This window comes from Drosophila innubila (genome assembly GCF_004354385.1).
Source record: "Drosophila innubila isolate TH190305 chromosome 2L unlocalized genomic scaffold, UK_Dinn_1.0 4_B_2L, whole genome shotgun sequence".
NCBI lineage: Eukaryota > Metazoa > Arthropoda > Insecta > Diptera > Drosophilidae > Drosophila > Drosophila innubila.
Window position 1 is genome coordinate 13,931,409 of NW_022995372.1, and position 25,390 is coordinate 13,956,798.

The 25,390-nt window shown below is 34.2% G+C and overlaps 1 protein-coding gene across 2 annotated transcripts in view; it reads right to left on the reverse strand.

The window, feature by feature from the left end:
• LOC117782037 (trissin receptor) overlaps positions 1 to 25,107 on the reverse strand; it is a 35,891-nt gene extending 10,784 nt beyond the window's left edge. The window contains exons 1-4 of one of the 2 annotated variants that reach the window (XM_034618949.1): positions 24,961 to 25,107; positions 23,636 to 24,056; positions 4,477 to 5,218; positions 1,292 to 1,436 (exon numbers count right to left, since the gene is read on the reverse strand). In XM_034618949.1, coding sequence (XP_034474840.1) covers positions 1,292 to 1,436; positions 4,477 to 5,197 — 866 coding nt within the window. In that variant the 5' untranslated portion in view covers positions 5,198 to 5,218; positions 23,636 to 24,056; positions 24,961 to 25,107. Of the gene's footprint in view, positions 1 to 1,291; positions 1,437 to 4,476; positions 5,219 to 23,635; positions 24,221 to 24,960 lie in introns of those variants that run through there. The other variant, XM_034618950.1, reaches the window with a different exon arrangement.
• Positions 25,108 to 25,390: the final 283 nt, after the last annotated feature.

The following is a 25,390-nucleotide window of genomic DNA, read 5'->3' on the forward strand; positions in this document are numbered from 1 at the left end:
ATTGTATTTGCGTTTGTGTTTGTTTACTTGACTTCAAATTATGCTGAAAAATGTTGCACATTTTTTTAAGGAAGCAGGTATTTTTTTGCATTTGCAGCAGTTTAAATTTCAATGCAAATATTATTTCAGCTATAACAGCATACAACCAATTTTATTCAAATTTTAAAAATCAACAATTAAAAGTCAACAATTATTAAAATACAAGCAACTATTGCATCTTATATGTCATTTTTCGTCCAAAAAAGTAATTTTCATTTAGTTGGTCTGGTAAACTTACACAAATACAACGATACTTCTTCATGTATACTTGTGCTCGCACGTACATATATGAAGTGTGCATAACAAATGTCTAGCATGGTCAGCAAATGTTGCGCATACGCCACGTTGTGCCACATTAACAGAAGGCAACCGGCAAAGCGAGCTGCATGCATGACCTGTCTCGGTCACCTGTCGCCAGGTGCATTTAATATGCGCACATTTGGGTATGTCCCTGGGAGTTTTGTCATCTGCCTGCACTAAACCGTCAAAGGACATATACACGTAAAAGGGATACTTATTTACTGCCTTTAAGGGAAACAGAAACAAAAAATGTTTATAGGCCACATTTTGGATAGTAAAATTGCACTCAAGCAATTTTCTTAAAATATTTACAGGGTATCTGCAGTGGGAGTATGTATGGCACTTGTTAGTTTAGTTTATGCAAACATCTCGCAACACAACTATTCCTGCTGACCATTGTCGACTCATTCTCAGCTTCCTATTGCAACCTGACCTTTTTTTTTCGTTCTTCACCCGTTGCCAAGAGCTTTATTTGTGCAATTGCAAATGTGTGTGTGCGTGCAAATAAAAACACACACTATGATGGTGTAGTGGGAAGAAGGGGGCGTGTCACGCCTTAACACAGACTGTGCAAAACTGTCACTTGTTTGTGCTGCGCTTTTTGTTTTTGAATTTAGTGTTTCATGCTTCTGGGCGTGGCATACTCCATGACAGCTTCGTTAGTCACTAAAGCTGCTTAAATAATGCCAAAGTCGAATTCAGTTTACACTACATGCCTCTCACACTATCAACTATAATTTTGGCAGTCATTTTTATTGTCGATAAAGCCAAATTAATTCGGCTAACGCTAAAACATACGAGATATTTTTTAAAACAATTAATAATTGTGTGGGATAACAAATTCTACAAAAAAAATCAATTTTTTTAAAGAGCATGTAGTATGCAAATTTTTAATGCTTTTTTTTTTTTGCTTTCGCAGCGGTCTGCTTGCACATTAATTAAATATATTCACCTGTCGATGAGATAGATGGACAGATTTTGCATCACACAAAAGAGACCCACACAAAAGTCGGCAAACGCCAAGTTGGCCAGAAAAAAATTGGTTATGGAGCGCAAACGACGCGACAAGGTGACCACCAATATCACAAGTAGATTGCCTGAAAAGAAATAGATATAAAATGAGAGACAGACAGATTAAGTATTAGAGAGCGACTGAGATCAGATATCAAAACGTCTATTAAATTCGGCAACAATTGCAAAACAAAAGCTGGCGAGAACATTGCAACTCAGCTGGGAGATATTAAAATGTTAGCCAAATATTTTGGCAACTGAGACAAGCCAGAGAAATTCAGCTCTTATTTCAGACTAGGCCAAAAAGTTTAGGCGACAGACAACTGAGGACTGAGCACTGAGCACTGTTTGCACTGGGAGCAATAACTTTCTGCAGTCAGTATACATTTTGGATGACAGTTTTTGTGGCATTCCCTCGACTTTGGGTTTAATGTTGCGTTGAAAGTTTATTTTAATTAGGGGTTTTGTTCATGCCACAACTGTAAATTAATGTACATATACTATATGCACATATATTTGCGAGTGCTGTCGAGTGCTTTAAGGGCTTATGACGTGTGGGTTTCAATTGAATAGAATGTGCAGCAAGTTGAGCTAATTGTTCAAATGTGGTCTCGTCTAAGAACTAAAAGTGTAAAATTGAAGCTCATGATTTACACATGGCTTTGTGAACTAGCAGAAAAAGGGACACAAGTCCAATTTGTTTTGACCCAAAAGTAGATTGTGGTTAAAACAAGACAGACGGACATAACTGTATTCCAGATTTATTAAGGCATTTTCACAAATTTTAAATACTTAAATGGATACATATGTATGGCTTAACGAATGACAGAAGAACAAACAAAAAAGTTGTCCCAACATATGTAACAAGCAGGAGGACGTTTCATCTTCTTTTCTACAGATGACTCTTTGAGAGGACTCTCAGCCTTGCAACACATTTCCAATTTGTTCCACTTTGCTTTTGTTCACTGCGAGTTTGCAATTGTTCGCTTCGCCTGTTTAAAGTAATTAAAAAAGTTTCGCATGAAATATGCGCGAAGCAACAAATAATAATTTTAATAACATATTTGTGGAAGGAAACGAAAATAAATAATACACATTATTTTGTCTCATGTGCCCAAAAGATGTGGCAAAGCACATAATGCACTTTTTGACCGAGCTCTAATTAATTTTGGGTCCAAAGCTTGTAGTTATAAATCGTTTGAAATTTACATTATAATTTATTTTTGAGCCTGACTGACCGCAATGTATACCAAGAGCATGCGGTAGTGAAAAAGAGAATAATAATTTATATTATTATAAATAATTTATTTTGGTAGTAAACAGCACGTGTCTCCAATGTAATTTAACACCTAAATAAATGTTAAATAAAATGAGCTTAAAAAGAGCTTAAAATGCTGGCAAACTGACGCAATTTTCCTTAGTTAACTTTGCAGCAGCCAGGACTGCAACGCTTTGGACCACAATTGGTGGCCAAATGTGGATGGTTGCGGTGAAATATATTTGCGTGATAGACATACGTGTTAGCTGACAGCTTGACATGTGTGAGTGTCTTTTTAACTGACGCTATGTGCGGTTGTTTAAGCGTTCTGTAATTGAAGTTCAAGCAATTTACTAGAAAACTTTTCAATAGTAAAGGGAACACTGTTATATTCTGTCCTATTGAACTCAAGCTAACTCACAATTAAATAATTTGGTAATTTAACTGTCTTTAATGACCTTGAACTTTGGTTTTCACACGCATCGCGTATACGCCCCATGTGGCAGTCATGTAAATCAATTAGTCATTAGGCATTTGCTTTATCTATACTTAATTTCAGACACTTTAATTTGACATGCTCTATTTTATTTCAACAAATATTATGTTTTGCCAAATGGCTGCTAAAATCAACTATTCATTTTTGGGGAGCATTTCAGACATTGACAACTGCGCCACAAAACATTACAAAACTTCCCAAGCAGACATAAAATTGCAATGTGTAAGCAACTAACAAGAACGCACTTTCTTCAAGACAGATATACGTTTAGTCAAGAATGCAAAATGGCCAACTGGACTGTTGATATTGGCCAACATGTAAAACACTAATCTATAAAATTTGCAAGTTGCAGTCACGTTCGCAGTTTGTTTTGCTGTCCCTTATTGCCCTTTAGCTTTTGCCGTTTAGCATTAGGAGGCGGATAAGCTTTCCCATGTGTCTCGGTGTGTGTTTGTGTTTGTCTGTGTACGTGTGTGGGTGTTTCCTTGTGCCACTAATTGCTGCCCCACTGCGACGCAGCTGCAACCATTTATGTATGAGGTACTCGTTATTAAATATTAAGATCCTTTAAGGAGCATTCTTTTTAATAAAATATAAATGTTCAGTAGTTGACTTGGAATCTTCAATTGTTTCAGAAAATAATAGAAAAAGAGAAAAACTCAATTTCAATAGAAAAAGAGAAAAACTCAATTTTAAAGTAAATTACATATAATTTAAATTTAGCTTAAATTCTTACTCGGATAAATTTCTTTTAGATGCCCCTTTTATAATCAGACTCAGTAATGTAGAGTGACAATGTTGAAGGAAATAATAGTAAAGAGATTTGTTTTCCTTATTGGGAAAAGTAAACTGAATTGCAGTCAGCCAACAGGTTTTCAGGCCACAAAAGCCGCACATGAACAGCTTTAGAGTTAAGAACCCTGAACAAAACCGCAAAGCTTGTAAGCTGAAAAAGCTGAAAGTCGGTCAAACGGTCAAGCCACAAGAGTGCCTTCTATCCGTAACTGTTGCCATTTTTTATGAAAAGGAATAAGGCTTTGAGTAATTGGCAAGTCGGCAGTTAACAGAGACACCAAGAAGAACAAAAGGCAGTTCTTGACAAAAACAAGAAACAAGGGACCAGGATCAATGAAAGGACATGTGATGACCAATTTCCCAATATGGAGCAAACAAAATAGATGCACAGGAGCTGGAATTTATAGCAGGCAGTGTTTATAGCCGTGTCCCGAGAAGAAAAGGAATTAGACGAAAAGTTGGACAAACTTGTGAAATGCTGCAGTCAACATTGATTTATTTAAAAGCTAAGTCTCGACCAGTTGGGTACACTCTCTATATTGATGATAATTCTATTTCCTTAATCTTTTGTACTCACCAAAAAAACAGCAGCAGAAGACAATGGAATAGAGCGTAATAAATATAATGCGGACATCGGTGCGATCAAAGATATATTCACTGGTGTTATCTCCGTCATCATCATCCACGGCCAGTTCTTTGCTGCTGTCCTGACTGACCGTCACGGCGGTGGTTGGTGGTGCAACTGCAGCGGTGCTTGACTCATTAAATAGCAGTCCGACTTCCGAGTCGCTTAAATTGACTGCACGGAAGGAGTAATTTCCAGTCCTGGCCAAAGAGCAGTCTACTAATAGAAGGAGCAGTATTGAGAGGGGCATCGGAAGTGGCAAGAGTAACGGAAATCTGCGGGTGTGTGTGTAAGCTGTGGATTCTACAGCCTTTTCTTGATGTTGTTTTCGCTGTTGTTGCGGTTGTTGCTGTTGCTTCCACTCGCATAAGCCGGAAATGCTATAACTTGATGTTGTTGAAAACAAGCTTCTGCTGATGTTATTGTTGTTTAGACTGCTTTGATTATGTGGCTCGTTTTCATTCTCATCATCATCGTTATCATCATCATAAGCTGCTGATATGTTTGTACTGCCATTTTGAAGCAGTTGTTTATGTTCTCGTCTCTGCGCTGCTTCCGTTTCCTGTCGACGGCGCCGCCATTGCCGTCGCTGCTGACGTTGTCGTTGTTGTTGTTGTTGTCGTTGTTGTCGTTGCCAGGATGATGACGTCCATTGCAGGATTCGGGCGCTCATAGTTGTGATAATGCGCTGCAACTGCAACAAAACACAAAATGAGACAGAGAATAAGAGAGATGAATATTAAGTGCATGAAGGATGGAGAGATACAGATATGAACACAACGAGCTGCATAATAGTTAGTGATAATCAGTTGCCAGAGGAAACCACGGAAACCGTAGAGCACTTAACTGTAATTAAAATTTACTGAAGCCACTATGAATTAGTGTTTCTCCTTGTTCGTAGTTAATTGTAAACTCAAATTACGTATACGAAGTTTTGCAGTTTAAATATATGTAAATATATGTTAATATATGCTCACACAAATTTTTATTTTATTTAGTGGGGAAATGTAAAGTCAAATTATAATATAAATAATTAATTTTAGATCTTATTACTGCTAATAGAGATCATCCCAACGGTTTAGATTAACTTTATATTTATATAATATTATACACACATATTTTTGTAATATAAATTTTCCTATGATCTCCACAGTTTTGCGAATTTTCTAGCAAAATGTGTATATAAATTGATAATCTAATCCGACTAAATTTAATGTTAACAATCTGTCAGATCAACACGGTTTTTGAGATTAAATCACATAATAAGCATTCTCTTTGTCAAAAAGTCCACAAGCAGCGAACCCTGTATATGAAACACTTAAACAACAAATTATGACTATTTGTACACTTTTAGCAATGGCTATTAAAACTAAAATCCAACTGTGAAAATGTTTTTGTGACATTTTGTGAGTGTTGTTTGCTAATTTTTGATGTTGGCATTTAAATATGTTCCCCCACCATTTCCGAAGTATAATATTTGCATTGTACATTGCACATACATATTATACAGCAGAAAGTCGTGCGTGTTTGATATGCATGACGATTCAACAGCACTTTAATTACTTGATAGCTATTTGCTGTGTGTTTTAGTGTGTGTGAGTGTGTGCGAGTGTGTGTTTGAATTCGTGTTCATTTACGAGTGGAAAAGTACACGAGTCCTTATTAATTAGAGCACGTACTTGTACACAGACGGGGACAAACATTGAAGTGGCAAATAATCAAAGCATCGTTCAGGAAGCCAAAGTGATGACAATGCGGCGGAATCGAACGAAGATCCTGCAGATGATGCACTCGCATAATGAGCAACAAAACGTGTCGCACATTAATAACTACAAATTTTCTGCCAAATGGTTCAAATATTACCAGTATCCAAGTCCATAAAAAATTTAAGTTATATTTATATTTAAACTGAATATTTCAAATACATTTGTAAGCCAGAATAATATGAGGAAACGTGTTGTATTTGATATGTCAAATAATTAAAATTATTTATTATTTAAATTATTAACATTAAAATTAGATTATCTTAGGAAGAAAAGTCAAAGTTACTCAAGTTAACAGTCTATTTTCATTTATTATCCTCTTCCAACAAGGAAAATCACTAAGCTCCGAGGGAAAATTCAAGGAGTTCTTTGAAAAACTTTAATAAATAATCATAAATGTCATTGAAAGTTTTTATTTGCCGTGCACAATTAAAGTCGGAAATATGAAATAGCAAATGAAAGACTGGAAAAACAACAAGCAAATGGAAAGCACAAGCATAAAACAATAGCCCCAAGTGGCAATCAAATACAGAATGAAGCGTGAAAAACAAAGTTTTCTCAGTCACGACCATTGTCGGCAATTTCAAGAGTTCCATTGCAATGCCGCTAAAAGTCTCCAAATCCCCTGTCTGTGGAAAGCTCGGTCAGTCAGTTAGTCCAAGGATGTGGGTCAAGCAGAAAGAACTGACATTACAGGTAACACTTAATTGCCTGAAATTATAATTAATGAGGCCGGTCAAGTAGAAAGCGGCCAACAACATTATTACTTCGGCGCCATTAAAAAAACTCATATTGCCAGAAATTCAATTGGGGTAGGATTAGTAATTGTTTTAAAAGTTGGGTCAACAAACTTTGAACTAGCATGATGGAATCGTATTATTGAATAATTATGGCAAGCAAAAAAATAAACAAAAATTAATTAATTAAATTTATTTAAAAGACTAAAAGGCATCTACTGACATTGTGGATATGATCGTAATAGTTCGAATTCTGAGTAGCGGAAAATAATAAGAGATGAAATCTTAGCAAACAAATATGATAAACTCTGAGATAACCAGAGAAATCATAGAGATTGTTGCAATCTAGAAGTGAAGACACTAGAATATTGCCTGAAATAACTATTTTAACGATAAAAAAAACTTTCAGAGAAATTTTCAAAAAGGACATGAACATAAATTAAATAAAGGGATGGTGCAATCTAAGTTTTTTCTCAATTTTTAAATAATATTTGCAAAATAGTCACAGTCTTAAGGCAAAATTCTTAATATTTGACCTTTTCTGTAATCTGACAGCTTTGTATCTTTGAATACAATTTGCAATCCATTCGAAACGTCTTCTAGATAAACACCCACTCTTAAATAAAGATTGAGTATGTTATTCGTGCTCTGCCGAGTACTAATGATAGCACGTCTTGAATTGAATAATATGTGATGCAGGCAATGCAAACTCCAGTGGTCTTTTGTTTGACTCAATGCTCTGTTGAATCGTACCAAAGATGAGAATTACAATGTGCTGGTTGAAGCATGACAACGTCATTCGATAAACATGAAAATGCCAAATAGCTGCAGTTATCACATCAATGTTTGCCTGGAGACTTAGCTGAAATCTTCCTGCACTAAACAAAATTGTCAACTTATGTCAAACACAGACGCTGAGGAAAGGTAGCAACAAAAGCCCTACATAACTTTGGCCCAGCTATGAGTCCAACTCTTTCATTTCACAAGTTGTTTGAGCTTGTGAAAGAGTCACGATTGCAGTTGACAGTGGCAGATGTCGGGATTAGTTTGCCACCAGGTGGCAGTCATCATGCCATTTTCACCCTACACCTTGAAACTAGCGACTTTCAACTTCCAACTTGCAACCTGTTATTGAACTGCACTGAATTTAATGATGCATGGATTTTACTTCTGACACTTTCTATGGCAATTGCACTTGAACATTATTTGGAAAATTGAGGAACAAAAAAACAAATAAATATATCAATTTTTTGTATCTATCTTAAATTTATTTATTTTAAATATTTTACAAATTGGAATACTTTGTAAAAATATTGCAGTCTGAAAACATATTTTGTTCATTCTGTGTGAACTTTTTGAATATCTCTGCCCTTGTCTAACAGTTGTACAAAAAAAAAACTTTACATGCAATGGCTGCCAATTTACTATTTAATTGCGATTTTACACCATTCACATGCAAATGCAAATTGTCGAGCTGCATTCTGAAATGTGCAAAAACATTGCGAAATGTGTGTGTTATAAATAAAAAGCGGCAACCGAAAAACCTTGAATTTCATAACATATTAAAGAAGTGTTCAGCTATTTGGTTGCGGAGAATTTAATTGAATAACAAGTTTATTGATGACAATACTAATAATTAACTTTTCACAATTACGGAAGTATTTTTTTAAATGTCTTGTTTTCCATCAGATGCTCCATAATATTCTAGTACATTCATTTATAATAAGATACTTATAGCATTAGAATGTAGGATAATAAAATTAAATATAAACTCTATATATTCCATATTCATAGCTGATGTAATAAGTTTCAAGTAATACATTTAGTTAAAATTTTCCTTATCTTTTAAATTGTAGCTTGAATCTTTTTTTTATTTTATACTATTACAATAATTAGCATTTAAAGATTTAATAAACATGTTTAAATTTAAGTTTTAAGTTACATTTTATATTGCTGATAAAAGCCATTTTCAAAACCTTAATATTTTCACTACAGTATTAAATTTATTATATATTTATTATAGATCCGCAATGTTTTAAATTTTTATCGTTTTTTTAGACGTTGATTTAATAATTAGTGTTTTAAAAATATAGAAAGACATCTGTCAATAAACAAAATCAGCACTTAAGTTAACAAACTGCAAAAAATAACTATAATAAAGTCTGTCAAGTATCGTTAAATTTACAGACCATTTATTTGAGTAAAAACAAAATAATTTAAACGAAATTTTTTGAATGAGTATCTCCTAGTTGAGCAACTTTAAAACTTACTTTCGATTGTTCTGTTGATGCTCTCCATTTGTTGATGTCTGCGCAATTGTTTCACATTCTACACACCTAGTTGAATGTATTTCCGTGTCTGTATCTGTGCGTGCTTGTTTTTGTATCTTACTGAGCATTACAATTAGTTGAAATGTCAAATGGATGTTTTCCGCAAATTGTTAGCTTATGTGTGTCTGAAGTTTAACAGCCATTGTCGTTTCAGTGATTGTTTTTGCTATGGCTGTAAATGCAAAACACATATGCATGCTGGCTAAAAGGCTTACCAAAGTAAGAGATACATTTTATGCACACCTTCAACTAATTCCCTGAGACATTTCAAAGTTCTCCCTACGCAAGTTTTCATCCGACAGAAGCAAGCGACAAGCCTTCAAGTCTACGACTAATTCGGAGTGGCAGGATGCGAGTAATCACGATGCCCTGGCGATGCCACTGACAGCTCAAACTAAGCTGCATTTCAAGCACCTAGCTAAATTAAATAGTTTGTCTATGGCAACAACTTCCGCAGCGGAAATTGTCTGGCGCTTTAATGAGCCAAGTGGCACTAGGCATTGACTAACTGACTGTGAGGTAATTCAGTGAAGAGCGGGGAAGGGGTAATGAGGGGAATCCTGGCAACAAAGCTTCTTGGCAACTTGAAAGTGACGTTGTCAGACTTCAAGAACCAAAGTGATTTGGCTGATTTTGATATAATTAAAAGCCAGCTGCAAGTGCAATGAAAACTTGCTTCAACTTGGAATTGGTTTTATCTCCGGTTGACTGTCTCCCAAGAGTCTGAAATGTATACATAACATAAATCATGTCAGTCTCTGAAAGAACTTTAAAGCGATAGGATTAATTAGAGTCACTAAAGAAGACAATTTTTAATGGGAGTTGTAACTGAAAAGGAACTCACACATATTTTCATTGTATACTGACAACAAGCTTGAATTTAAATTAAAGGCATTTGCTGTGTGTACAGTAAACTCTCCATACTATAGAATCTATAGTATAGATTGTCATTTACTTAGAGAGCTTCAATATATTAATAAAAATGTTTAAAATATTAATCAATTTTTGTTATCATATTTTAAATGATTAAGCTCAAACTATAACGTTTTGCAAGTTAATTTTTCAATTCAATTTCATAAAAATTTATACTTGTCTTCACTGTAATTTCGTTGACTTTTAATGCACAAAAATCACGCAAAACGGCAACTGAAAAACTGCAACAACTTGTGCAATTTTCTTGTGCCATCTCGTCGGTCAACAAAAAACAAGTCATTACAAATTGTGCAATGTGTTTGGTAGTTGTTGCACCCAGTTGCCCCCATTTCCCCGAGTTTCCTCAGTTACCCCAGATCCCCTTCAACAGCCCTCAAATGTATCTTGCCGTTCGCCATGTTTGCGTAAATTGTGCTGAAGTAAGGACATTAAGTGGTAATTGAGTGTTCAGTGTGCCCGTACCATGTAAAATCTGCTGCAAAAAAAAAAAAAAAAAAAAAGTGACTTGACATGTGAAGTAAAAGTGGACTTTGGCTGTGGGCTTTGGGCGGGGTCTGTGGATTGGAGTCCTTCCTGAAAACTATGATTTATGTTGGCGTTTTTTTGGCTACCAACCAAAATGAAATCCGATTGCTGGCAGTCAACCATCCTCATATGCATTTTATTCAAATGAGTTTTATAAAAAATACAGGAACAAAACAAAATCTGTCACTCTACTCGGGGCTCTCTTCAATTTTATGTTTTATGTTTACAGTCAAATAGGTACACAATTTTTAGAAAAATCGTTAAAGCTGAAAATCGATTAAAAAGTTTTCTAAAATTAGCATACGTCAAGGTATATAATATTTTTCAAATATCATTCTGTCTCGCTGGAAGTAAAACATTCTGGAGGGGTTCCTAAGGCTATTGAAATTCCAAGTGTTCTTAATAAATGTAGATTTTAAAAGTTAGCTAATAATTTATTTAAAACAATATTGATTGTATATGTGGTTTTTATATTTGTTCATGTTAACCTTGATAACTGAATTAAAAATAGAAAACATTTTATAATAATGCTCCAATTCCAATTTTTTTTTGTGTTCAAAGCAAATAATAAGTGAGTTTACTTAATTTTGTTAAAATTGGAATGACTATAATAATCCAACTAAAAATATTCTTAATGATTGTCTGGATAATTCTGTGGTATTTCTTATTAAGCATATTTATTATTGTTAAGGCTCATTGGCATTTGCTGGCAATTGAATTATCAGATTAAAGTTTTTCAAGCAAAATCCTCAAATAATATCGAAGGACTCTCCCAAGGCTTTTAAATACTTCTCAAAACGATGATTTTTTCTCTAATAAAAGTTCGATGACAAAAAATATGCCACAAAAAAAAACTGTTTGTCTGCAGCAACAATGGGTTGCGAGTCTGAATAAAAGTGCGAATACGAGTGCGAATACAAGTGCAAATACGAGGGCAAATGCGAGTGCAGTTGGATGCCAATTTAGCCAGAGAACTTGGCCAGCAAATTGACAAGCGGTTCCACCATCGTTAGCCCAATTTGTGCATTGGCATTGCAAATGCCAACGGCATAAGTGTCGAAGTCGGAGCCACTGCTCGTGTTGCATATTTATGGGGCCAATTGCAATTTATATGGCTCAAATACCAAACGGCATTTGTCAAACGTCTTAGTCGACAATTTTTGTTAAGTTTCTATGAAATTTACTGTTCACTTTAATTTTATATTACACCCTTTCCCATTTTAACTCTGGCGAAATATCCTGCTGGGAATTACATAAAGTTTCGACGCTTTTATGCCGCAGTCGCCCCCAAAAATTCACGGAACTCCTGAGTTGAGAAATTTTTATTAAAATAACTTTTTTTTGGATTTGACAGGCAAGTGGCTTTCAAACAGCAGAACATTAAAAGTAAAAAGAGGAAAATGTAGAAAGCCCTAAAAATTAACATTGGCTTAATAACAATCGTTTGTATGTGACACTCTTCATAATTATAAATAAATAATACCATGCGGATGAATATAAAATAAGGAAAAAAAAAATTATTTTTACACATATGTCGAGTTCAGGATAATGGATAACCTTATGTATAGAGTACAAAATAAGAACAAGACACATTAGAAATATTAATATTGGATTTGGTAAGAAATGGTGTGAATTTAAAGGAGAGCCAACAGGTCTTTAATCTTATTATCCTGCTACATTCATTAACATTTTAATTGATGATAACAAGGACTGTAAATATTTGTAAAGCTTGTCTGGAAGTCTTTTAACAGGACATGAACGCGTCGTCAAGTTGCTTTAGACCACAGCAATTTAATTGCAATGGGATGGTAAATTTTCAAAGACCACAAAACTGAGACAGCAACGATAACAAAGAAAAGCGCTAGACATCTGCCACTTTCTGCTATTTGCGTAAACAAAAGGACAAGGAAAGTGTCAGCAATTGTCAGGACAGAAGAATTCCATTGGGATGGGGATACAATCTCAGCCTTTTAAGTGAGTGAGCGAGTGTGAGTGTGTGTGAGTGTGTGTGTGTGTGAGTGAGTGTCGTGACATTGCCCCCAGCAGCTCAACACTGGATAATTAAAATGGGCAACGGGTCGGGTCGATCGCATATGACCTCAAGCCATGACCCTCGATATAAATCTTGCTTTGCCTTTCACCATTACATATGTGTATCAAAAAATGAGCCAGCACACAAATACTTTGCAGATGCATTCGAAATTCACACTTTCTACTTTTAGTCATGCACACACATTTATTCTCTTTGGTGTAAAGTGGAACGGGAGAGTAAGCTGTGCAGAACAAAATGGCCATAAATGACCATAACTTACTAATGTATTGGTCAAAAATGGCGAGAAAGTTTTCTCAACCAAATCAGAATTTGCTGGATATCTCAACTTTTTATTTACTGCATGTGAACGATTCTAGGTAGTTTTTAAAACCTCTAGCATAATTTCCAACGCTAAGCCTTATGTCCAATTTATTTAAATTCATTTTAAAAATGTTAAAGTATTACTAATAAAATAATAACAGAAGTAAGTAAATTTCTTCGCTCCGCTTTTTCATAGTCACGATAAATTTTATTATAGAATTATTTTTAAAGACAACATTAATTTCTAGTCATTCAACGCCAAACCCAAATTTATATCAAAACCTCTTGAAAGTTACTTAGAAAGTATATTGGTCCTTAAATAGAAATTGCTGTACATCACAGTTCTAAATATTTAAGTAAAATTTCAAAGGGATCAAACGTATTCATGGATTAGTCCGAATAACCTATGTTAGTTCAGACCAGGGAATAACACCGGAACCGGTACCGAAACCGTTAACCGAAAGTATCCGTTTCATTTTTAGTACCGGATCTGAAAACGTAACCGAATGAAAATTCTCTGTCAAGAATTGTCCAACTTCAAACTGTCATAACTTGATTAAAACTGAACAGATTTTAAAACGGAATATCACTTTGATCAAGATTCGGCCTCTAAATTCTTACTGTATTCAATTTTTGTTCATGTAGAATTTAATTATTTTCGACCAAGATTCGATTTTGATGGTAAGGGTCCCCCTTTGAAATTTCGAAAATTCAAAATTTTTAATTTCTAGTCTTCACTTTTAATCAACTCCTTATATCGTAATTAATATATAACAACACTTTAAACTTGATTCTTAAACCTTTAATTTTTTTGTAAAATATCATGAAGAATCGGCTAAAAATTTTGACTTGTAAAGTGGTTAAATCCGAAGTCTGACAAACTTCAAACTGTCATTACTTGATCAAAACTGAACCGATTTTCAAGTGGAATGTCATTTTGGTCTTTATTTGGCATCTTTATTCATTCTGCATTCAAATTTTATTAAATTCTTAAAAAAAATTTCCTCTAGATTCTACTAGATATTTATTTCGGTGCTAAGGGTCCCCCCTTTAAACTTTCGAAAATTCAAAATTTTAAATCTCAAGTTTTCATTTTTAATCAACTCCTTATAAAAAATAGTATAAAACAATACTTTTTTCTTGATTCTGAGACGTTTAATTTTTTTGTAAAAAATTATGTGAAATTTAACATAAATTTGGACTAGTAAAGTGGCTGTCATTTTAAAATGATTCAAAATTTATTTGGTGTACCGTAACGTACCGGTACTGATACCGAAACCAAAAGCAAAAAACTGAAATAGAACCTATTTCGAAATAGTCATTTCGGGACGAACCAAATCGAAACCGTAACCTATATTTGTTTCGGTTTGATTCCCTGGCTCAGACCTAATCAAAGTTACAGCAATAACTCAATATGCAGTAAATAAGTAACATGTAAATATGTACATAAGAAATTTCTGAATAAAGAAAATACACGAAACACACGACATTTAACATCCTCTTCGGCATGTAGTACTCAAGTGATGCTGTTCACAACGTCTGCCCTTGGCCATAACACAATAAGAAGGATAAAACTATTGTCTAGCATATTAATAGGCGTGTTAGCCATTGAATGAAATATGATGCTCATTAATTAGGCACAAGCAATGACCGTCGGACCTTGAATACTGTCGAGGGCCATTTATCAGGCTCAAGTTTCTGGTTCAGGTCCTCGTCCTGGGTTTGGTTTGGGTTTTGGCTTTGGTTTCGTTCAGCGGCTGCAAAAATATTACAATATAATTATGATCACAATGATGACCAGATGGAATAAGTTTTGCGAGTATTCGCTAACAAATTAATCAAACAGTACTGAGCTGTGTTGTTCATTCATTAATCGACGTCTGCAACTTTGCACGAACTTTGACGAGACGAGTTGAGACGAAATCCATAAAACCCGTAACAAAGTCGTTGCCAGTAGAATTCAAGGACTAGAGGACGTGTTGTCGAGTCCTTGGCGCTAATCAAATCAATTGCAATGGCCGCACATTAATGCCAAACAATTTGCACAAAGACAAAGTCTCGCATATATGCGATAAAACTGTGATGAGACCGATGAAGATATGACTGTTGCCCCAACGATAAGAACAAGTTTGATTGACAAGCATGCAATGTCTGAGCATTGGCAGCATTCAAGGATTTTCCGACACAGGGACAAGCAGAGATACCAACGTTAACCCTTCAGTGTTGTCAAGTTTTCACACTCCATTTGAGCTGACATTTAGTAAGCCACAAAACCACATAGCTTTTGAATCCGATTCAATTAGATTTAGATTCTTTTCAACCATCAAACACTTTACGAATGACAAATCTATGTATACCCTGTAGGGACAAGACAACAAGAGGAGCATGTTTGACGTATTTAATCAAGTTGTCACGTTTAATTATTTTTAAAAGGGTTAATTAAAAGTCCTGCATTTAATTCATTTTTTAATCAAACTGGAGGATCAAGCTATAGGGCATCAGGCTAGTATATCTGCTTGTTTGTCATCACCTGTCAAGCACAGATTCGTCCCAGGGATTTTCGTTTTGTCAAGGTGTCAAATCCACCATTACTATTACTGCGACCGCAGATATATCACCTCCGGCATATCCTGCAGTCATCACCTTTAACCAGGTGCCACATTCAGACACACACACACACACACACACACACACACACACACACATACATATGCATATATACATTTATATATTCCACCCATGGCTTTATCAGTTTAGCGCCATCTTTTGGGAATTTCAGTTAAACTGTTAGTAGTAACTTCACTGGAGGGAAAATTGATTTTCTTTCGTGTATGAAATTTCCTTCGTCTTTTGCATTTTAACGTTAAATTTAATTTATGCACCCGGAGACTTCAAGCCACAACGAAAAATGTGATTTACCCGCTGGGTTTATGATAGCCACTTTGTTGTCTTTTCACTTTTTCGATGATTTTTTTCTTTGTTTTACTAACCGAAATTTATGAGCTTGTATAAGAGCATCGAAATTTATAGCCCAACATTTGTCTCTTTTATGGTATGGGAGACACGGTTCCTTCCCTTCCAGGTATACTCGTATTTTTATGTCTGACAAAGCACTCGGAGAATTACAAAAGTGCTTGATCCCAAACCAATTTCAAAGTTTTTCGAATACAAAATTTAAAATTGGCGTCTGTCAACTGTAAGTTTCATGCATGATTTTAATTAAAAATCGAATTAAAGCTGCCAACGTTTGCAGAGATGTCACAAGTGGGAAAAGTCTCTGCACAATGTAGCTGAAAATTGCTTTTCGGCTGAAATTCACGATATAATGAACGCATTGGACACTTGTCCCTTTCATCTCAGTCTCTGTTGAGGGATTGTGCTGGTAAATATTTATAGTTAATCAAATTAAAAAGTAACAGCAATTTCATTTCTCACTGACAGACTGTTAAACACAATCAAGGGATAAGGTGAGTATATGAAAGGCGGGAATTTAAGCCTGTCTCGATTGCTCAAGAGTCATATAACACGCCTAATTGTCGCTTTCATTATAGGTTATTTGGTTTAACGATCGAATTACGTTCGAATTGTTTAATAAATTTGAGCACTCAGTCGACTGAGCTGTAAGTCTAGCATAACAATGTGAATAATTTACTTAATTGTATATTAAGGCAAAAGCATCTCAAGAAGCTATCTAATAACTTAGTCATAAACTCAATTGATTGAGCTATTAACTATATAAATTTAAGCTGTCAATTATGCCAACCAGCTCAGGAATCAAGCTTAAGATAATTTGAGGAAAGGATCTCTTTAATACTCAACTAAACTTACCTAAATAAAATTAAATTGTCTTTAAGGTAAAAATATATAAATATATTACAAATGATTGAAGCATCTATAAATTTGTTAATCACTTTTCAACCTCATTTACCCATTTATTTTCCCACATTTTCTTTAAAAAATATTGTTTTTCACAATGAAACTGTTGCAATTAGGCATTCTGTCAGTATAAATTCTTGTTATTACCTGTGCGCTGTAATCGCTTCTCGGAAACTACCAAAACTACCATAACAGTTTGCCCATTCTTTGGGCCATGTTTGATGTTCAGCTGATACCAAACTTTTAGCCCATTACCGAGTTTGGTTTTGGCCCTTCACGAGGCAACGCTGTGCTTATGTCTGTGTGTGTGTGTGTGTGTGTGTGAAGTTTCCGTTTCCGGCTGCCCGAACGCCAATTTGTGGTGGGTGTGTGTCTTGCTTTCAAGCCTGCCATTGGGTATTAACTACAACTCAGACACTTAAACATACACTTCTGATTTTAACAGCATTAAAGAGGGAAGCCTTACCTGATAATTGGCTTGGCAACTCTAAGGTATGAACAATCGATATTATAAGGAATATTTGTAAAGCACATTTTACTTTATTAGTTTAGTATATAACAACTAACTATCTGACAACTCATCTGCTAATAATAATAATTATTTAATTACATTACAGATAAAAGAGAGTATAAATTGTTTTATAGATACTGATGCTTATCAATTCATCTATGATTTATTCCAATTTGATCCCATAGAAATGAAAAGATTTCTGTAGCTTACAAGAAAATATTAATTTAAATAATATTCAAACCATATATGACTATTGATTTTTCTTTCTCCATTTAAGAAATTTGTTTCTCACTCCTGTGTATGATTTTATGGATTGAAGCTAATGAAATCTTTAATTTGCACAATTAAATATGAAATCAATTAATAAAAAATCATAGCTGTGTGTGGATTCGTGTTCTTATAGGATTTTACGAATAACATTTAATTAAGTTGAAGAAATTTAAAAGTAACTTATGGAATAAATAAAAGGTTTATTAAAATAATGGCCCATAAATATAGTTTTGTTTCGGATTCTGAATTTTGAAAAACATTTCATATGAAATAGAAATTTAAAGACTTTGTATCCTGTGAATGCTCTGTTTATTATGTGGAGTATAAAAAGTATTTATTATTTAGTAAGATAACATAAATTGATAAAATGTGATTCAATCCTTCTTATAATGTCATGCAAGAAAATACATTTAAATTAAATAAATGTAAATAACAAATTTACACTTGCTACTAAGTAATCAAAAGATTATTGAATACGTTTTTTATTTTCGAATTTGCTCCTTTGTTTCTTAACGATTTATTTTTAACATCAAAAGAGAACCGTCCACAAAACTTTTGTCTTTTGGCCAACTACGGTAAGCTTTCAGCCAAATAAAAAAGGCAACAATAGCCGACTTTCTGACATAACAAAATTGCGCCGTAATGTTGTCGACTTTGGGCTGCCGGAAATTGCTTTGACGTTTGTTGTGGTTGATAACCCTACCGATTTGCCATATCCGCCCATCCCACCACGCCCCTACACCAAAACTTGTTGTTGTATGCCACAACTTAATATTTTGCTGTGAATTTGTTGTGTTGACTTCTTTTGCGGTTTTCTCTGTGTTTCCCAAGTTTCATAATCAACATTTGTATCACCAACAATGGTAAAATTTCTGTTGACTGCACTGCGCTTGTTGCATGCAGGATAACCAACAACTACAACTTAATTAGGGCTAAAAGACTAAAAGACCCAAACTGCCAGACATGCAAATGCCTTTGAAATTACGCAAAAAATAAAAGAAGGTCTTAATGAAATGCATTGCGCAAAATACATTTTGCCAAGCTGTAGACAGAATTGCGTGATAACATTGCATGAAGTCAAGCAGATTCAGAGTTCAAGTTGGATGTGCTTTTCTGGCCAAGTCAAAAGTTCAGGCCATGTTGACAAACGATTTACATGGTTAGTGGTTCAAGGTAAAATAAATTGACTTTTCTGCAAGGCTAAAGAATACTGACATTGTCAAGAAATAATGAACATGGAAATTCATATAATAAGCGCATTCACAGTTGACTTTCTAATTTTGTTACGTATACGCCATGTGGGTAAGCATGCGAAGATTAAATTGATACTAAGTAAAATTTGGGTTGGTAAGTAAACACAAACACAAAAAAAGTCAATAAAATATCAATTTGTCAGTCAAACACCTAATCAAACATTAAGCGAATTTAAGGAGATGCATGCAGAAACCCAAAGGGAAAAGGAAAAACGGCTAATTGTGAGAATATTAATATCCAAAGTGAAATAAGTTAATAACATAGAGAGGGTCAAGACAATTATAGGTTAGATTAAATAATAATAGGGGGGAAGTCAAAAATCAATCAAATGAATAGACATAAAAAAGCTTACAAACTGTGATTTCTATGGCCCAGACAACCTGCCACTCATACTTGTGAACAGAGAGATAGAAAAAGAGGCAGACAAGTACTCATTAATATGCAAGTGACATGAAATTATAGCATACACTCGGACAGTTGGCCATTGACTAAAAGCCTAACTAGGCAGAAAACCAGAAGCACAGAAATAACAACTATACAAATATTTATTCGGGTCATTATACAAATAGGAAAGGAAGGGGAAGAACTGCAAATATGATAAATTGTTGACATTCGAAGCTCAAAAAGTTGGGTTAGCAGCTTTAGGTCAAATTGAGGCAAACAGTTGGCCAAAAGTCACCAAACGTGAACTGATTTAATTCGGGCGATAATACTCAAGAAATTGAAATGGATTATAGTTCAGGTATGTTGACCGATATGAAGCAGAGACAGTGAAAGAGAAAAAGAGTGTGTGAGACAGAGACGGAACGAAATTCGGTCCGCATCAAAGCCAAATTGCAATGCAAAACATATGCAAATCACGAGCATAAGTTTGGAGTACCCTTTCCTTGGGGTCGTGTGCACACATAAGTGCACATACATAAGATTCTCCCATGCGAATAATTTACGACAGATATATGCAATAGCCTCAAGTTAATAATATGAAAATGTTATTCTACTTTAGCACATTTGTTAGCTAAAAGTTCTGTGGCTAAACCATAACAACGGGTTGACTGCATCCACTTGCTGAACTGATATACATATTTAGTAAAGTTTTCCCATTAAACCAATATAACATAATGTACAGAAAAAACAAGATCCCGACCATAGGATACCCGTTACTTATTTCGATATATATAAAAGTACATTAAAGAAATTACGACCTAATAAAAAGTACTGCATACTTTAAGGTGATTGTATTGAAATAATAACAGAATTAATAACTTTGGCTAGCTATAACTCCCGTTCTTCTTGTCCGATCTTGCTGCGGTTAAGTGATATTATAGATAATATAAATAGATAACGTTAACTACCATAAAAACTGTATTATCTATACTGTATTAATTAATTACCATAAAAGCTGTATTATCTTAAAAACCGTAGGTGTGGTGGCTTTTCGCGATTTGTGGGGGCGGAAGGGAGCGTGTCAAAAAATTTCAAAAAACTTGACCTGCTCCAACGCTTTCGAAGTCTGTGTGTGAATGTTTGGTATCTCTATCTCTTATAAACTCTGAGATCTAGGCGCTCACTCAGACGGACAGACGGTTGGTCGGACGGACGGACAGACACACATGACTATATCGACTCGGTTGTTGATGCTGATCGAGATCATATATACTTTATGGGGTTGGAGATGCCTTCTTCTCCCTGTTACTTACATTCCAACGAACACAATACACCCATTTACTTGTTTTTTAAGTAACGGGTATAACAAAAAAACAAATGGAGCTTCTTTCATTTGTTTAAATTCCAACTATTACGAATCTAATGACAAATGCATCTTGACCAATTTTACACTGTCGAACACTTTTTTTTCGGCAATTTAGTGAAAAAATTATTTGTTTGACATTAAGTAAATTAATCGAATAAACAAACAAATTCCTCATTAAAAAAAAAATTGTTCCAAAACTATTACAGTAATCGTAGAGTTAACCAATTTAATTTTACAAGCAAATCATTAAATATAATTATAAACAAAAAAATTGATAGTATGTACACTTTCGAAACTAAGTGAATATATGCCAACGAATAATTTAGAAGAGCAACTGGAGGCAAAAGCCATTTATTGCCACAAAAATCCGGCACTAAATGCGGAAACGGAAATGCGTTGTTATGGCTGCAATGCCATATTGAGTTGTGTAGATACCAAACACGACGAGCTCAATTCGGAGTGCTCCACACAGTGCTAAGTTGAGCTGCTGCTTCGCCTTTATGGCCAACTCAAGTATCAAAAATATTTTCAGTCAATTCATCTTATTACCCCCTCTCATGTTTATCGCTAGCCTCAACTATGAAACAACTAGTGGAATCTGAGACCATTTTGAGTGCTGCTTCTGGTCGGAAAATGGCCCTGGATAGTTGAACTTGGCATTGAGTGCCTATTGTACCAGAGATAGTGAGGGAGAGAGAGGGAGAGAGAGAGAGAGAGAGTAATATTAAAAATTCTTCAAACGCAGACAGTCTCTTGTCGAAAACAGGCACAGATTCCATTTCCTATTGCTCAAACGGTTCCCAAAAACTATTTACAATAGATTCGATTCGATGAGTTTTCGGTTCTGGTTGGCTCAATTTGCTGTGCATATATTTGCAGAACAAATCAATACAACAAGGTACAAAATATTTAAGCAAAACTTAAAAACAAGTCTTACTAAGAAATAGAACATGTTTTATTAAAGTATTCTGCATCTGATAAACTCCAATCCCGACAATATTTAACCATTTCATTTTCCAAATTACTTTATTTATATTTTCATTTTTCATTTTTAAAAAATAATAAAATAAATTCTTAGTTACTGTGAATCAAAACTAAGCACTATCTATATAGTTAATATCTTTGTTTGTATTTTCTAAGCGACACTGTGGATTTTTGATAGAACATTCAACCGTGTTTTGCTTTCCACGTAGTCCCAAGATAAATTCGCCATTTAATTGCAAACCGAAAATCTCGGCTATGTAAATTAATTGCACTTTCCTTAAGCAAATTAACACAAGTGCCTACTTTGATGGGGAACGGTGGCAATTTGATTTCGGTGCCATTGGGAAAATGCGCAACAGTTGTAAAGGTGTGGTAAAATGCGAAATATATAATGAATGAGTCAATTTCTTGTACGAAGCGAATAATGAAGAGTTTCATTAAAAGCAAATCATGATGCTAAGAGAATCTAATCAGAGTAAAAATGAAACAACTACCAAGTTGACATTGTTTTCATGTACGCTACATTTGGTTTAATCCAAAGGAGTCTTAAATCACAAAAAAACACTGTCAATGGGCAGGATATGGTCTGAACAAGAATATCAGAAACTACGCGTCCTGCACAGGAAATTGGCGGAAATGTGGCCTTTGGCTAGAAGCACTTAAATATACCATTCAATTTTATGGCCTTGTAAAACGTTTTCACACATTTAAAAATTTAACGCATACTATGGAATTTTCTAGTTGTCAATTGAACAATTTTATCTTAACGTTGCTGCTTATGAAAATATATGATACATTAAAAGCTATTATTAATTGATATAAAGCCGATTATATCACGACTACTTAGCGAATATCCACAAAATGTTGTGAGGCTTTGGATGACAGTATGAAATTCTTGCAAATATGAAATTCTTGCAAAACTCCCACGTGTCTAATAGATTTGAGATAAAGGCATTTCTAAGAAATTCATGGGAATCAAAACGTGGGAAGCAAATGTTAAACGCATTTACAGACATTTTTATATCCTTTAAGAAATATTTTGAAATTGTATGTTCGTGAAAACAACTTAATTTCATTTCTAAATGCTATTTAAATAATTCCTTTTTAATTACATTTATCTCATTTTTGTTTATAAAGGGGTATATATATTGAATCAAAATTTACAATTGTATAACAATATAGTTCTCTAGAGTTATGTTTCACCAAAGTCTGATTTACTCAGGCGTATGAGAAACATTTATGTTTTAAATTATTTTTGTTTATCTTTATTTAAAAAATAAAATATTTATTTTCAAATTAAACACGTTTAATGAAGATAGTGCCGAGCTGTTCCACCTTTGTGGAGGATTTGTAAACAAGTGCGAAAAGCCGCAAATATGATTTGGAATAAACCAAAAAGCTTAAATGAACCGACGGCTGTTTCGTGGCTGTGGCTTGTGTTTTAAGCAAATATCAAAAATTTGTTAATCTAAACACGCACACAAGTCAGAAGAGGAGAAGGGGGAAGAAGAAGAAGTTACACCTGTCGCAGGTTCCCTCATTTATTGTTTGTTGTTGCAGACGTGAGAGGAACGTGAAGTGTTGGCAATTTGTTTGTGGGGAAATCACACAAAATGTGAATTTTGTGGGAAAATAATTTTAAGCTCATCGTCAGCTATGACATTTTTACCTAACAATTGAAAATGATGTGAAAACTCTTAGGCTTTACGAGTTTCGTTTACAAAATGACAGCACATTTTCATAAACATAATTTGTACAAATTAATTGAAAAACTCTTGAGCCGAATTCTTATATGTTTTATTCAAATTTAAAGATATTCACTTACCTAGTAAAGTGATTTTTTGAAGTAGTCCTTCGGTTGCTCCTGACAGGTTTCAGTTACACGCTTAAGTTACTTGTCGAGTGTGCTTCTTTCTCGTTTGTCCCTTGACTCCTGAAGATTCCACTTTTTGACTAGGTTAGTTGACTCTCCTTTTTTTTATTGTGACAGCAAAGTCCTGCATAGAAGCTGACTAAAGCTTCTGAATTTCCTTTATTTCTTGTTATGCACTCCCTTTTGCTCCTCAAGAACTTGAAATAGCTAGTTTTTTACATGGTTAAACATGCAAAGCGCAATTTCACAAGAGTTTTATGCATGGAATACTTTTAACTTTGTTCACTTTCACTTAGTTTTCCTCGAACTTTGACTTAACGAAACTCTTTTGATTATTTAAGCACTATTAATCGAGAATGTCTTAAGTGTAATACTTAGATTAACATTTGATAATATTTTGGATAAATACATATTAATTTTGAATTTTCTATTACTTGTCCGCGCCTGATTGAGTTATGCATTTGCGATATAAAACAATTCAATTAAACTTTTACTGCATTCAAGCGTTAAAATTGTTTATTTTAGTTCGATATTGAAATATTTTTTTTGCTTTACTTTTTGCACTGTTTGTATCCAAAATATAAGTACAAAAATCATATATCAGATAAAATTCAAATGTATATTCTCTTACACGCCCTCGGCAATGTTGCACAGATATATGAGTAATATGTATATGTTATACCCGCACATACAAATAACATTTAAACAATTTATCCAGATGTAAGCTGCAAATTGACATACTAAATTCTTTTTGGTTTTAATTAGCAGTCAGCCACCGAACCTTAAAAATCGATTGAGCCAAGCACAAATTATTTTCAATAAATTTCAAACCACACTTTATAGCAAGAGTTTAAGTAACATTAAAATTTTGATTAAAATTTAAAAAAGTTATTTTAATTTTATATGTTTATTTATATTTATAATATTACTGTCATTATTTAAATTTATGCTCTGCTTATATGACATATGTTTTAAAAGCTTATTCATATTTATTTTATTTAGCTCTGTACATTTTATTTATGTAATTTTACATTTGCTGCTTTTATTTCGAAATTGTTTAAAACAAATCCAGCTGCTCATTGAATCGTACCTTGTTTTTTTTTTAAATGTATTAAGTATAAGTCAATTTGTGTGTTAGATTTTTAATCTATAAATGGATGAATATTTTTTTAAGAACACTAATTCACAACATTCATCAGATAGATTGGGCATTATTTATTTTAGTTATTGAACAATTTGTATTTGTCTGAATATCTTTATTATTATCATTAATTTACATTTTATTTTCTTTGATACAATTCCACTCAAATACGTTGTATTCTTCGAACACAATACTGTTTAATTTCTATATCAGAAGAATGAACATGATCCTCGCTGAGAGAGCTTTTCCAGATCTCGCATCTGATTCGATAGAGTTCCCGCGGCAGACTAAATGGACACAGGAAAGTCGACATCGGCATTGACGTAGCAGCAGCCCGACTGTTAACGAAGTGCAAATTAACATATCAGTGTCAGCAGCAACTGCGACCGTTAACAGATGTCAACACTGTTAGCGCTTAACAGTAAGGCAACTAAACTGTTAGCAGTTCGTTTGTTGTGGTAGGTTTCGTATTTTGTTATTGCATTGAACTTGAACTAGTTGTGAATTTAGCCGGCTGTGCTGCTCGTTCTCTTTTCGAAACAAACGCTCTCTCTCTCTCTCTCTCT